General features: G+C 28.2%; 1 protein-coding gene across 1 annotated transcript in view; it reads right to left on the bottom strand.

Annotated features, from left to right (window-relative positions):
* LOC145265415 (voltage-dependent T-type calcium channel subunit alpha-1G-like) overlaps nt 1–16,424 on the bottom strand; it is a 759,315-nt gene that overhangs the window by 299,820 nt on the left and 443,071 nt on the right. Inside the window, exon 12 of the mRNA XM_080121247.1 lies at nt 16,014–16,155. Coding sequence (XP_079977373.1) covers nt 16,014–16,155 — 142 coding nt within the window. The remainder of the gene's footprint in view (nt 1–16,013; nt 16,156–16,424) is intronic.

The raw sequence follows: 16,424 nt of genomic DNA, 5'->3' as shown, positions 1-16,424 counted from the left end.
TAATTTTTTCATTATAGTTTTTTGTATATTTGTAAATTTTTCATTATAATTTGTAATGTTTTGATCATTTGTAATTGTTACAGTATACTGTTTTTTGTTTATTTGTAATGTTTTTATTATAGTTTTTTTGTTTATTTGTAATTTTTTCATTATAGTTTTTTGTTCATTTGTAATTTTTTAATTATAGATTTTTGTTTATTTGTAATTTTTTCATTATAGTTTTTTTGTTTATTTGTAATTTTTTCATTATAGTTTTTTGTCCATTTGTAATTTTTTCATTATAATTTTTTGTTTATTTGTAATTTTTTATTATAGTGTTTTTGTTTATTTGTAATTTTTTCATTATAGTTTTTTGTTTATTTGTAATTTTTCATTATAGTTTTTTGTTCATTTGTAATTTTTCGTTATAGTTTTTTGGTCATTTGTAATTTTTTCATTATAGTTTTTTGTTTATTTGTTATTTTTTCATTATAGTTTTTTGTTTATTTGTACTTTTTTCATTATAGTTTTTTTGTTTATTTGTAATTTTTTCATTATAGATTTGTTTATTTGTTATTTTTTCATTATAGTTTTTTGTTCATTTGTAATTTTTTCATTATAGTTTTTTGTTTATTTGTAATGTTTTCATGATAGTTTTTTGTTCATTTGTAATTTTTTCATAATTTTTTGTTTATTTGTTATTTTTTCATTAAAGTTTTTTGTTTATTTGTAATTTTTTCATTATAGTTTTTTGTTTATTTGTAATTTTTTCATTATAGTTTTTTGTTTATTTGTACTTTTTTCATTATAGTTTTTTGTTCATTTGTAATTTTTTCATTATAGTTTTTTGTCCATTTGTAATTTTTTCATTATAGTTTTTTGTTTATTTGTAATTTTTTCATTATAGTTTTTTGTTTATTTGTAATTTTTTCATTATAGTTTTTTTCCATTTGTAATTTATTCATTATAGTTTTTTGTCCATTTGTAATTTTTTCATTATAGTGTTTTTTGTTTATTTGTAATTTTTTCATTATAGTATTTTGTTTATTTGTAATTTTTTTATTATAGTGTGTTGTTCATTTGTAATTTTTTCATTATGATTTTTTGTCCATTTGTAATTTTCTCATGATAATTTTTTGTTTATTTGTAATTTTTCATTATAGTTTTTTGTTCATTTGTAATTTTTTCATTATAGTTTTTTGTTTATTTGTAATTTTTCCATTATAGTTTTTTGTTTATTTGTAATTTTTTCATAACAGTTTTTTGTTTATTTGTAATTTTTTCATTATAGCTTTTTGTTCATTTGTAATATTTTCATAATAGGTTTCTGTTAATTTGTAATTTTTTCATTGTAGTTTTTGTTTATTTGTAATTTTTTCATTAAAGTATTTTTGTTTTATTGGTAATTTTTTCATTATAGTTTTTATTCATTTGTAATTTTTTCATTATAGTTTTTTGTTTATTTGTATTTTTTTTCATTATAGTTTTTTGTTTATTTGTAATTTTTTCATTATACTTTTTATTCATTTGTAATTTTTTCATTATAATTTTTTTATTTATTTGCAATTTTTTCATTATAGTCTTTTGTTTATTTGTAATTCTTCCATTATAGTTTCTTGTACATTTGTATTTTTTCAGTATCGTTTTTTGTTTATTAGTAATTGTTTAAGTTTTTTGTTTATTTGTAATTTTATCATTATAGTTTTTTTGTTTATTTGCAATTTTTTAATTATATTTTTTTATTTATGTTTAGTTTTTTCATTATAGTTTTTTGTTCATTTGTAATTTTTTCATTATAGTTTTTTGTTCATTTGTAATTTTTTCATTATAATGTTTTGTTTATTTGTAAATTTTTCATTATAATTTTTTGTTCATTTGCTATTTTTTCAGTATATTTTTTGTTTATTGGTAATTTTTTTCATTATAGTTTTTGTTTATTTGTAATTTGTTCATTATAGTTTTTTGTTTATTTGTAATTTTTTCATTATAGTTTTTTGTTCATTTGTAATTTTTTCCGTATTTTTTGTTCATTTGTAATTTTTTCATTATAGTTTTTTGTTCATTTGTATTTTTTCATTATAGTTTTTAGTTCATTTGTAATTTTTTCATTATAGTTTTTTGTTTATTTTTAATTCTTTCATTATAATTTTTTGTTCATTTGTTATGCTTACAGTATAGTGTTTTTTGTTTATTTGTAATTTTTACATTATAGTTTTTGTTTATTTGTAATTTTTTCATTATAGTATTTCTTTATTCGTAATTTTTTTTTATAGTTTTGTTTATTTGTAATTTTTTCATTATAGTTTTTTTGTTTATTTGTAATTGTTTCATTATAATTTTTTGTTCATTTGTAATTTTTACAGTATAGTGTTTTTTGTTTATTTGTAATTTTTTCATTATAGTTTTTTGTTTATTTGTAATTTTCTCATTATAGATTATTTTATTTGTAATTTTTTCATTATAGTTTTTTTGTTTGTTTGTAATCTTTTCATTATAGTTTTTTGTCCATTTGTAATTTTTTCATTATAGTTATTTGTTTATTTGTAATTTTTTCAGTATATTTTGTGTTTATTTGTAATTTTTTCATTATAGTTTTTTTCCATTTGTAATTTTTTATTATAATTTTTTGTTTATTTGTAATTTTTCATTATAATTAAGTGTTTATTTGTAATTTTTTTTATTATAGTATTTTTGTTTATTTGTAATTTTTTCATTATAGTTCTTTGTCCATTTGTAATTTTTTCATTATGATTTTTGTTTATTTGTAATGTTTTTATTATAGTTTTTTTGTTAATTTGTAATTTTTTCATTATAGTTTTTTGTCCATTTGTAATTTTTTCATTATAGTTTTTTGTTTATTTGTAATTATTTCATTATAATGTTTTGTTTATTTGTAATTTTTTTATTATAGATTTTATGTTTATTTGTAATTTTTTCATAATAGTTTTTTGTCCATTTGTAATTTTTTCATTATAATTTTTTGTTTATTTGTAATTTTTTTATTATAGTTTTTTTGTTTATTTGTAATGTTTTCATTATAATTATTTGTTTATTTGTAATTTTTCATTATAGTTTTTTGTTCATTTGTAATTTTTTCATTATAGTTTTTTGTCCATTTGTAAGTTTTTCATTATAGTGTTTTTTGTTTATTTGTAATTTTTCATTAAAATTTTTTGTTTATTTGTAATGTTTTCATTATAATTTTTTGTTTATTTGTAATTTTTCATTATAGTTTTTTGTTCATTTGTAATTTTTCATTATAGTTTTTAGTTCATTTGTAATTTTTTCATTATAGTTTTTTGTTTATTTGTAATTTTTCCATTATAGTTTTCCGTTTATTTGTAATTTTTTCATAACAGTTTGTGTTCATTTGTAATTTTTTCATTATAGTTTTTTGTTCATTTGTAATATTTTCATAATAGTTTTCTGTTAATTTGTAATTTTTTCATTATAGTTTTTGTTTATTTGTAATTTTTTCATTATAGTATTTTTGTTTATTGGTAATTTTTTCATTATAGTTTTTATTCATTTGTAATTTGTTCATTATAGTTTTTGTTCATTTTTAATGTTTTCATTATCGTTTTTTGTTTATTTGTAATTTTTTCATTATACTTTTCATTCATTTGTAATTTTTTCATTATAATTTTTTGTTTATTTGCAATTTTTTTACTATAGTCTTTTGTTTAATTTTTTATTTTTCCATTATAGTTTCTTGTACATTTGTATTTTTTTCAGTATAGTTTTTGTTTATTGGTAATTGTTTCAGTTTTTTGTTTATTTGTAATTTTTTCATTATAGTTTTTTTTGTTCATTTGTAATTTTTTCATTATATTTTTTATTTATGTTTAATTTTTTTATTATAGTTTTTTGTTCATTTGTAATTTTTTCATTATAGTTTTTTGTTCATTTGAAATTTTTTATTATAGTTTTTTGTTTATTTGTAAAGTTTTCATTATAATTTTTTGTTCATTTGTCATTTTTTCAGTATATTTTTTGTTTATTTGTAATTTTTTCATTATAGTTTTTGTTTATTTGTAATTTTTACATTATAGTTTTTTTGTTTGTTTGTAATTTTTTCATGATAGATTTTTTGTTTATTTGTAATTTTTTCATTATAGTTTTTTGTTTATTTGTTATTTTTACATTATAGTTTTTTGTTGTTTTGTAATTTTTTCATCATAGATTTTTGTCCATTTTTAATTTTTTCTGTATATTTTTGTTCATTTGTAATTTTTTCATTATTATTATTTGTTCATTTGTATTTTTTCATTATAGTTTTTTGTTCATTTGTAATTTTTTCATTATAGTTTTTTGTTTATTTGTAATTGTTTCATTATAATTTTTTGTTCAATTGTAATTTTTACAGTATTGTGTTTTTTGTTTATTTGTAATTTTTTCATTATATTTGTTGTTTATTTGTAATTTTTTCATTATAGTATTTGTTTATTTGTAATTTTTTTATCACAGTTTTTGTTTATTTGTAATTTTTTCATTATAGTTTTTTGTATATTTGTAATTGTTTCATTATAGTTTTTTGATCATTTGTAATTTTTACAGTATAGTGTTTTTTGTTTATTTGTAATGTTTTTATTATAGTTTTTTTGTTTATTTGTAATTTTTTCATTATAGTTTTTTGTCCATTTGTAATTTTTTCATTATAGATTTTTGTTTATTTGTAATTTTTTATTATATTTTTTTTGTTTATTTGTAATTTTTTCATTATAGTTTTTTGTTTATTTGTAATTTTTTCATTTTAGTTTTTTGTTCATTTGTAATATTTTCATAATAGGTTTCTGTTTATTTGTAATTTTTTCATTGTAGTTTTTGTTTATTTGTAATTTTTTCATTATAGTATTTTTGTTTATTGGTAATTTTTTCATTATAGTTTTTTGTTCATTTGTAATTTTTTCATTATAGTTTTTTGTTTATTTGTAATTTTTTCATTATAGTTTTTTTTATTTGTACTTTTTTCATTATAGTTTTTTGTTTATTTGTTATTTTTTCATTATAATTTTTTGTTCGTTTGTAATTTTTTCATTATAGTTTTTTGTTTATTTGTTATTTTTTCATTATAGTTTTTTGTTCATTTGTTATTTTTTCATAATTTTTTGTTTATTTGTTATTTTTTCATTATAGTTTTTTGTTTATTTGTAATTTTTTCATTATAGTTTTTTGTTTATTTGTAATTTTTTCATTATAGTTTTTTGTTTATTTGTACTTTTTTCATTATAGTTTTTTGTTCATTTGTAATTTTTTTATTATAGTTTTTTGTTTCTTTGTAATTGTTTTATTATAGTTTTTTGTTTTTTTTGTAAGTTTTTCATTATAGTTTTTTGTTTATTTGTAATTTTTTCATGATAGTTTTTTGTTCATTTGTATTTTTTTCATTATAGTTTTTTTTTTCATTTGTAATGTTTTTATTATAGTTTTTTGTTCATTTGTAATTTTTTCATTATAGTTTTTTGTTCATTTGTAATTTTTTTATTATAGTTTTTTGTTTTTTTGTAATTTTTCCATTATGGTATTTTTGTTTATTTTAAGTTTTTCATGATAGTATTTTTGTTTATCTGTAATTTTTTCATTATAGTATTTTTGTTTATTTGCAATTTTTGTTTATTTGCAAAAGTCTTTGCGTCTATAAAGTTTATAGATATTTTTATAGCAATTCCTTGCTATAAAAATGTATTCATATTTTTGGTCTAATATTCTAGTTTTGAAGTTTTATTTGGACATTCATGCAGTCGAACGTAATTTATTTATATATAAATATAACAACATAAATATCAACACATAAAAATTGAAATAAGTACATATAAACATATATAAATATAAAAATCAAATGTATTAAAATATAAAATACATACATAAAATACATGTAATATATATATATATATATATATATATATATATATATATATATATATATATATATATATATATATATATGATTGTTGAGCTGGATTAAATCCGACGATATGAAATAAAATGGAGATGGAAGGACCTGAATACTCAACGTTTCGCCCGATTTATGCGGGCTTCTTCAAGAGGGATGGTCATTGACGACAGAGGCGGAGGATTGGGGCTATATATAATGATGTGGGAGATCAACGTGTTTTCCTTATGTAAATTAGATGTCATGTATACATATATATAAAAAATTGTGTCTGAAAAAAAAAGCTTCCTTCGTAATCTCGTATCATTTTATTTACTTAATCTATCACCGCTATATTTCCAGACGCAATTTTTTTTAATCTCTACGATATTTTAACTTTTAGACGTAATCCACCACACTAGTTTACTCTAATTTATTTTCTCTCATAAAATGTATATATATATATATGCATATATGACATCTAATTTACATAAGGAAAACACGTTGCTCTCCCCCATCATTATATATAGCTGCAATCCCCCGACTCTCTCGTCAATGACCATCCCTCTTGAAGAAGCCCGCATAAATCGGGCGAAACGTTGAGTATTCAGGTCCTTCCACCTCCATTTTATTTCATATATATATATATATATATATATATATATATATATATATATATATATATATATATATATATATATAATATTAATTAACATGAAAAATACATGTTACAAAAATTTTCTATCAATATTTTGATGTGTGGATGGGCGCATAAATTGTTGTTTTATAACAAATGAATTTTAAGCATATTTCTTATCCTTCTTAACTGATATTCAGGCTAATCAAGGCCGTGAAGTTGAAGAGTCAGTGAAACTTCACCGTTTTAAGAGTCAGAGTTGCTGAAAATTGTCGGATGACAATTAAACAAAAAAGGAAAAGTGATACACGATGAAAAATCCTCCAAACATCAAAATCTTTTTGTTTCTTTTAAATCGTTTTTAAAAGTTGAACACTATTTAATAATGACTGAAAGATTTTGATATTTTTTGGTTTTACACATTTTTCATCTGTTGTCATGATAGCATCCGTCCAGGTATTATTTCTTCCTTTTGAGGGGTTCTTAGTGTAGTATTTGTTCTGTTGTCATGGGACCATTGTTATATTTTCGTCAAGGTGTTATATTTGTGACTTTTGATACCAGTTGTTTGTTGTAAACTTCTGGCACCAGTTGTGATATTTCGTGTTATCAGGTATTGTATCGCAATACCTGATAACGACCGTCACAATAACAAAATTAACGATGGTAGCAAGAAAGACAGACAAAATATTAAATTAAACATTTATTGAAGAAACGCAATGGATGAAATGTGTTCTTGTTCATAAGAAGTTTCCGAGAAGAAGAAACAACAAGCTCTAATCATTAAGATGTTTTGTTGCCAACATTGAGTGAACGGCTTCAACTGTTATGAGAAGGAAAGGGTGAAGACATTCATGTTAGTTATTGCTGTTGCTGTCAGAGAAAGAAAGGGTGAAGACGCTTGTGTTAGTTGCTATTGCCGCTGTTTGAGAAAGAAAGGTTGAAGACTTTCGTGTTAGCTGTTGCTGCTGCTGTCAGAGAAAGAAGAGAAAAGACGCTCGTGCTAGCTGCTGCTGTTGTTAGAAAAGGGAGAGTAATCCATGTGAGTTGTTTGAACAACATCTGTCACCAACTGCTGGTGACAGCTGATGACACAAGCCTTTATATAATGCGTGCATGGACGTAGTTGAGAGCAGCAGTTTGTGCTGCGATCAGAGGAAACATTTTATTGTCGTTGTGTTGCAAAGTCATGATTATCCTTGTTGTGAGGGAATGTTTATTTCTCGGAATCTGCATTTGTTTGTTTTTAATTAAATGTGACTGTGAATGAAATTTAGATTAAGTTTGTCACTTGTAGTCTTTTTTATAGATATTTTATCACATATTTCTGTATCTGATCTGTCGATTTTTTTCTGACCTTCTCTCTCTAAGTATAGCTATTTCCTTGGGCAATGTGTTTTGCCCGATAATTCTTTGCTATAATGAAGCGGAAGGATAGGTACAAAATCATAGTTTCTGACAACTTAATGTGTCATTAGCAGTCGACTGAATGCCGATATAAAACGCAGGTCGGCACCATTTTCACTTATGTGTTGTTATGTAAGATAGCTCATGGTGTCAGAACTGTGCAATCACCTTCCGTACGCAACATATCCCCAAGATAACAAAAGAAATTCGACATTCCCCCTGACTAGAGAAAGAAAACTAGAAACAGACAACCAGGCCTTTATGTGCTTTAGACTAAATATGCAACACAATATTTTATCTACTTGTATTTTATCTACCGCTCTCTCTCTCTCTCAAGCCAGGATTGTACCCTAATTAACAAAGTCTCTGACAGCATAGATATAGCACTCTCCCTCGATATTAGTGCTGAAGTACATGTATTTGGTGACTTCAATGTCCACCACAGTAACTGGCTTGGATTCTCTAATTACACAGACTTAGCTGGTAGCATAACACATAGCTTCACTATATCCCATTCCCTATCTCAGATGGTTACATTCCTGACACGCAAGACCAACATGTCTCACTTCTAGATCTATTTCTGACAACAGTTCCTGATGATTGTACAACAAATGCACACAGCCCACTTGGAAATGCTGATCACGCTGTGATAATGGTAGAAATCACCCTAAATTCTCGCCCTAAAACTGAAGACCCACTACTCAAAACAATGAGGTATTACAAAAAGGCTGATTGGGAAGCCATCAGGGAACTCATCAGGGATGCCCCATGGTAAAATATCTTTTCTCTCCCAGCTGAACAGTGTACAAATGAGACCATTGAATGGTTAAAAACTGCAATTGAAGCACATGTTCCCATACAGAAATTCTATAGCAAACCCACTCTCCTCAATGGTTTACCTCTGCTTGTGCAGCTGCTATTGCTCAAAGGCAGCATGCATTCTGCAAATTCAACCGACATAAGTCCACTTCAAACAGACAGAAGTATATAGAAGCCAGAAATAACTGTAAGAGAGTAATAGCGACAAAGACAGATTACACTGAAACCACCAGGAAACGCATTGAAGCACAGAAATTAGGAACCCGTGATTTTTGGAAAATCTACAACAGTGTAGTAAATAATGGGCAGTCAACGATTCCCCCACTATCAAACAATCATGCGGTTGCTTGCATGGCAACTGACAAGGCAAATCTGCTTGCTAGTCGGTTTGCCTCAAACTCCACACTGGACCCGGCACACCACTCCCTCCCTGACTTTCCTTTGCGGACAGACGCCACACTAGACGATTTGAAAATCACCCCTTCTCAGGTACATGGTATCATAAAAAACCTAGACACCTCAAAAGCATGTGGACCAGATCTCATCCAGGCTGTGCTAATAAAAAAAATGCTCTGTGCTTCAGTTCTCTCCAAACTATACAATAAATGCCTTAGCGAATCTTGCTTTCCCGACTACTGGAAAACTGCTTCTGTGGTACCAATCTTCAAGAACTCTGGTGAAAGAACTGACCCACTAAATTATCGCCCCATTAGCCTTCTCCCACTTTTCGCTAAAATATTTTTACTTAACCAAGCCCTAGTCCAACACCTAACAACTACTAAACTCCTGACCAACAAACAATATGGATTCAGGCAAGCCCATTCAACAGAAGATATCTTAACTGTAGTCTCTGAATGTAGATACCGTTCACTAGACAAAACAGGGGAGGGTAGAGCGGTAGCCCTTGATATATCTAAGGGTTTTGACAGGGTATGGCACGATGGTCTTTTAAAGAAAATTAGATCATATGGTATCACTGGAAGAATACACAATGTAATTAAATCCTTCTTAAGTAAGAGAAAAATCCAAGTTGTCCTCGAAGGTCATACATCAAAACAATATGATATAAATGTGGAAGTACCTCAGGGGTCTATCCTTGGACCTTTATTGTTCCTGATATTCATAAATGACTTCCCTGATAAAATTGTTTTGGAGATGGGCATGTTTACCGATGACATCACTCTCTATAACAAGCATGAGGGGAAAACAAATGAACACATGTCTAAGGAAATGGCAGAATCACTAGAGGATGAACTCCAATATGTAGTGGAATGGGGACAAAAATGGATGGTCACATTCAATGCTGCCAAGACTAAGCTTGTTTCCTTCAATAACTACAAGAAACCTTTTCTACCACCAATAGCAATGGCTAAGAATACACTGCATGAAAGTACTTCCTTTAAACTCCTCGGCCTAATATTTACAGGAAACATGAACTGGAATATATACATTGAGAGCATTGCCAAGGCTGCTGCAAAAAAGGTGGGCTCTCTCTACCATGCCAGAAAATTACTTACGCCTGAAAGTATCCTGTAAGGCCACCATTCGCCCATGTATGGAGTATTGTTGTCACATTTGGGCTGGTGCATCTGCTGTTTATCTCTCACTCCTGGACAGGGTTCAAAAGAGAGTCGCCAACCTGATAGGTCCTGAACTGTCATCTAAGCTTCAGCCTCTGTCCCATCGACGAAATTTTGCATTCCTCTGCCTGTTCTACAAATACTTTAATGGTGGCTGCTCTGACGAACTGCAAGCACTTGTACCTCCTCGATGTGACTACCCCTGACAAACCCGACAAGCAACTAAGTCCCACCCCTACAGTAGAGATCCCTAGGTGTAAGAAAGCCTTTTACTCCAAGAGTTTCTTCCCCAGAACTGCAAGTCTTTGAAACTCCCTTCCAGGATACTGCTTTGCCAACTGTACTGATATGCAGAAGTTCAAGTGTAATGTGAACAAACATCTTTCTACTCATCTCCCTTCATAATACCCCCGAAAATTGTCCCCGATAGTAGCCCCCTACTTCAAAGTGGCACTTGCCATGTTTGGGGTGAAGATTGAATAAAAAAAAGGTTTGTTGTATAATACCTCAACGTTTGCAATTATGTGAGCATATCTGCCTTTTCAGCTTATAGTTGTTGCCTGGCTCCAAACATTTTGTGAATCCATGCATGGTGTGTTGTGATACTCGGTCACCTGGAGAATGTGGGAACAGAATCAGATCACCAATGACAGTGTCACAGCATTGTGACAAAAATGTACTCTTTTTTTCAAAGTTTCAGTTTGTACATTTGCGGACAGGTTGGGTATATTTTTGTGTTTTTATCTCTTCATCTCCATCGTCTTCTAGGATGCTTCACCACCGAATCTACACGACTTCTCCAGTTCTCTCGATCTCGCATGACTGTCTGCAGGTCCCAAACACTTTCCAATCCTGTGTCCTGTAGCTGGTTATCGATGTAGGTCATTCTTCTTCTACCATGGTTTGGGTGTCCAGAGAACTAGCTTGCTTGCTTCTTCTTCGTTGTGTCTCATACAGTGACCGATTATTCCCATCCTTTTCTGCTGTTTGTTCAGTGATACTGGTGGTAGGTCACCATAAAGCTGTTGGTTTGTTGCGTGGATCCTCCATGGTGTATTGAGGGCTATCCTGAACTTCCATGTGTAACAGCCATCCAGTCTCTTCTTCAGTGCATTTGTAAGAGTTCATGCCTCAACACCATAGAGAAGGACTGTTTCTACTGTGTGAAAGAGTGGATGGCCATATTTTCCTCAACTTGTGGTGACATGCACTCCAGGCCAGTGCTTTTCTTACTTCCAAATCTTTTTCAGTGCACTCTGACTATGCTCCAAGGTACTTGAAGTTTTTGACAACTTTGAGCAAAGTCCTATCAAGTGCTTTCACTGCAATTGGGTCAAGGTGATTGCTTATTTTTTTCCTTTAATTCAGAGCCAATTATTTCATGAAAATGTTCCTTGAATCTGGCAAACAAAATAATCACTCTGTTTGAGTGTGTGTTATTTTTTTTTATAGATTTGTGTAGCGATTCCACACCAAATCATTAACGTTAACGCTGTTTACCTCGCCAATGACTTGCCAACTTTCGCATTTTTTAAAAATTATGCCGTGATTCATATTCCTTTTGTTTTGTTTTTTTAACTAGAGTTTCATTTTGCTTAATAACTTTTCATTTTCTTTTATTCATCTGTGAACCCAACCTAAATTCTTGCTCTAACTTTTTCCATTTGTTGATTAAGTTCTGCACTTATTTATCGCTTCAACTCAAAAAAAAGTTCTAATTTCATTGCTTTTAGATTTTTATTCACTGTTCAAAGGTCATGACCTTTACCTTTCTTGACTCTTTTGTTTCTATCTTTTTTGCTTCATTAACAAGAATGTAAATCATTATTTTAAAACTACATTGGATTCCATTCCTTTCCTGGACATAAATATTGACCAAACTCTTTCAGCTGTTGTAGTTCTTGACCATCACTTTTGTCTTTGACAGATTCGCTCTTAGTTCTTTGATTTTCATGTCACTTTTTCATATTCTCAGTTGATAATAATGTTTCCCCTCCCAAATTTGTCGTGTAGTGGCAACATCGGCTGGCACTACACCAAATAGTTGAGGAGGATGAAAAGACCAAGGAGAAAGAGAGAGGACTAACCAGGCCTCCACTGAAGGGACTGGGACCTTGGGGGAGGGGGGTGTTATTGCGACATAAATTTTAGTTAAAATCAATGGTCATTGCCAACAAGAAATCAATGGCAAGCAGCTGTTCGGATGGTGCAAATTCATTTGCAAAGATTATCAAAAGAGATAGAAAGTACTTGAAATCTGGAGAGACTTGTCAACCTGACTCCAGGGAACATCATCGGTTGTTGTCAGTGAATAATCTCTGATGATGACCTGTGTGAGAACTCCTTGTGAGTACCAATAATAATAATAATAATAATAATAATAATAATAATAATAATAATAATAATAATAATAATAAAAATAAAAATGACAACAACAACAACAACAATAATAATAATAATAATGATAATAATAATAATAATGGCAACAACAATAATAATAATGATAATAATAATAATAATAATAATAATAATGACAATAATAATAATAATAATAATAATGGCAACAACAATAATAATAATGATAATAATAATGACAACAACAACAACAATAATAATAATAACAATAATAATAATAATAATAACAATAATAATAATAATAATAATAATAATAATAATAATAATAATAACAATAATAATAATAATAATAATAATGACAACAATAATAATAATAATAATAATAATAATGACAACAATAACAACAACAATAATAATAATAATAATAATAATAAAATAATAATAATAATAATAATAATAATAACAATAATAATAATAATAACAATAATAATAATAATAATAATAATAATAATAATGACAACAACAATAATAATAATAATAATAATAATAATAATAATAATAATAACAATAATAATAATAATAATAATAATAACAATAATAATAATAATAATAATAATAATAATAATAATAATAATAATAATAATAAAATAATAATAAACAAATGTAAATGAAGGCATTGGAATTGAAGAATGAAAACGAAATAACGTTTCGTCACAAAAGTAAGATGTTACCTGAAAAGTTGTAACGAATGCCCATAGAAGTGAATCAAAATTAGCTCTAGCACAATGGCACCTAGGATACCAAACACTTGTCCAATTTTGCGACGATGTTTGAATGGTTGTGCTGACGGTTGCGGTAGTGGAATGGCAATTGGAGGAGTCGCCGTCCTGCTGACGAGGTTCACAAAACTTGCCGCCAAAGAAGCACATGCCCAAAACACTGCATGCGGGGGAGATAAATAAAGTGACACAAATGACAGACTACAGAAAAGAATTTTAGAAGCATCGGTAAATGTAATTTTCACGGAACCAGTAGATGACAACATATTGGATGGTCAAAGAGGGCGTACACAAGGTGAGGAAGTAGTGGTCATTCTCTTGGTGAAATAGGCTGGCCGACAAAAAAAAAATGGCCGCTGCAAGCTGGGAAATCAAAACAAAGATCAAATTTGGGTTAGGGTTTGATAATTCCGTAAGACAAAGGCGAGAACACGTCAACAATTTTGCTGATGGGATCAAGAGATTCAGGTGAAAAAAATCCCTTGAAACAGAAGGATCTATTTACAGCTAATGAAATTAGTTTCATTTGAAGTTTTGGATTATTCAAACTACTCTCCTCGTCTTAGATGTGATTCTCACAACGTTTCAGCTGATGTAACATCCAAATTTTTCAAGTACATTTTATTGAATTCAGATACCTGTACAGAATTTCAAACTGAACTCTTTATTTAATTCATGGTGATAAACTGTTCTTAACTGTGATTTTAAATTACATTCTTAGCATCACCTGTATTGAAGATTGTACATTCGTGCTTAAGGAAATTGACTTTGAACTTCTTTTCTGTCCTTTGAAGGAGAAATGCTTCTAGACTGAGACAATTTATATTTTTTTTCCTGATCCAAAGTGCTCAGTTTTGTGGATCTGAGTTTTCTGCACATTAAAAACTGACCTTGTGTCTAACTCTACCTTTATGGGAATGCAAGAAAATATGGACCATAGAGTAATTATACTCAACACTTTATCCATTGCGCAATGAGTGATTCAGACGTCTACCTGGTCAACCTATCGCGTGGATTAAATAAAGAATCCAGTTAAAAAATTTTGCACAGATTCTTGAGTTTGACAAGACACACTTGAAGAAAGTTACATCTGACAAAATGTCGTAAAAATAACATCCAAGCTGAGAACAATACTCCAAATAATTGAAACAATAGAAATTATCAGCCTAAAAAGTTCCGAAAAAATAAAGTGATTTCATTCTTATAGATTGCTTGGAGTTAATTGCAAATCTCACGTCAACGATTTTCTATCTCTAAAGGAAAAATGGTAAAAACCAGTGAGTGGGTGTATCTGCTTGTGTAAGAATGTTGACAATAAGTGCAAGCCCTTAAAATCTAATCATCTCATAGTAGGGGTGATGGCAACTTGATAGTCATGAAACCAGGCGCTTTGGAACTTCAGTTCTTCATAAAGTCACCCATAAAAAATAGGTCAAGCATCCAGTGGTATCAGGGTCACAATCTAGTAAATAGAATTATAGAGATAAATCAGGAGGAGTAAGCATTAGGATCCGTCATACTCTGGTTGTTTTGCTCGTGTATGTGACAAACAAGAATATATCAATTGCAAGACTGCAAGTCCATGCAATGACGATAACAACGCTTCTTCTACACATTTGCAACTGCCGTTTCTTTGCGTTTTGAGTCAAAGCTTCCCTGACTTTGTATGCAACTACTGAGACTTGTTGCTCTTGTTATCGACATTGAACCTACGATCTTGTCACCAACAAGTTTTTGAAAGCAACCGATATAACTGCGAGATTGAAAACCAAATTCATATTCACAATGAAATAGCAATAGTTTTATAATATTTTCAAAATCTGTTTTAGATCTACATTGTATGATTAACTCATTTGCATATTGCTTTGCAAAATGACATCTCAGCAATTAACTATTTTATTGTTTTCTAATTAAATTAAATCAAATTTCTAATTAAATGATCGCATTTGAAGATAACATTCTATGTGCGGATAATTAGCAAATGAGGGTAAATAGAATCATGCCGATTCATTTTGATGATTTATTTCTGAAGGTTGAGATTTTTAGTTTCTCAATTTTTGGGGGCAATACCAAGACACATGTTCTGTTAGTGAGATTAATAAAATGTGGTTAGATTTAGAGAAAGAGATATTTGGAGGAATAAAGGCGTTCATTTTCCTAAAATTGAAGAATTCATATATCGTGATTCGAGAGAACTTGCACAGCAGTTTTTTTCGACAGTTGTGGACTCTTTTTTTTCAGCGGTTCTAAAATCGAAGGCAAAAAAATGGTGAATCCAAAAAATTTTTTCTAGAAGCAAAACAGCAGCATTTGAAGAAAACAGAAAACAAATTGAAACGATGCTCAATCGTTGAATCTCATCGACTTCTACGACAAAACTAGCTGCATGCTGCTTTCTACACAGCTATTCTACTTGGCATGCAGTACTAGTTAGGGTGACTATTATTATTATTACTAGTTAGTAATAATGGTATCAGGAGCAGCAGCAACACTAGCTGTAGGCAATAAAAAGAGCAATTAAATTAGTGATGTGTTAACGCACAACTAGACAACGCTATCGTCATGCAGGGTTTGTGATACAATACCTGAAAGACAGTTAGTATTGACCAGAGTAACGAATCAAAATTCTTTCGACTACAGTTGTGATGAACGTATGAATATGTCTGTGGGGTCACTATCCGTTGCTGACCACAGAATTTGCACCCAAATAAGTTCATTCCAAGGATGCTGAAGCAAAATATAAACCATTTATTCGAATTAAAAGCAAAGAAAAGAAAAAAAAAAACTCTTGGAGAAAAGAAAAACAAAAATGGCAATATGGGAGCCCTGCAGCCGGTGTTAATTATTTAAAAAAAAAAGGCGGTTATTTATTAAACAGCCTTAAAAATTAGGTGAAATAAAGAAACAAATAAAAAGAAAACAATTTAGACTTGAGAGTTGGGGATCACTTTCATATATAAATTTAACAGAAAATGATCACCTCCTTCCAGGCAATT

Source organism: Euprymna scolopes, chromosome 40 (assembly GCF_053919585.1).
Source record: "Euprymna scolopes isolate OS-2025 chromosome 40, ASM5391958v1, whole genome shotgun sequence".
Lineage (NCBI taxonomy): Eukaryota > Metazoa > Mollusca > Cephalopoda > Sepiida > Sepiolidae > Euprymna > Euprymna scolopes.
The sequence above is the reverse complement of the archived record's forward strand: the minus strand, read 5'-3'. Positions and strand labels throughout refer to the sequence as shown.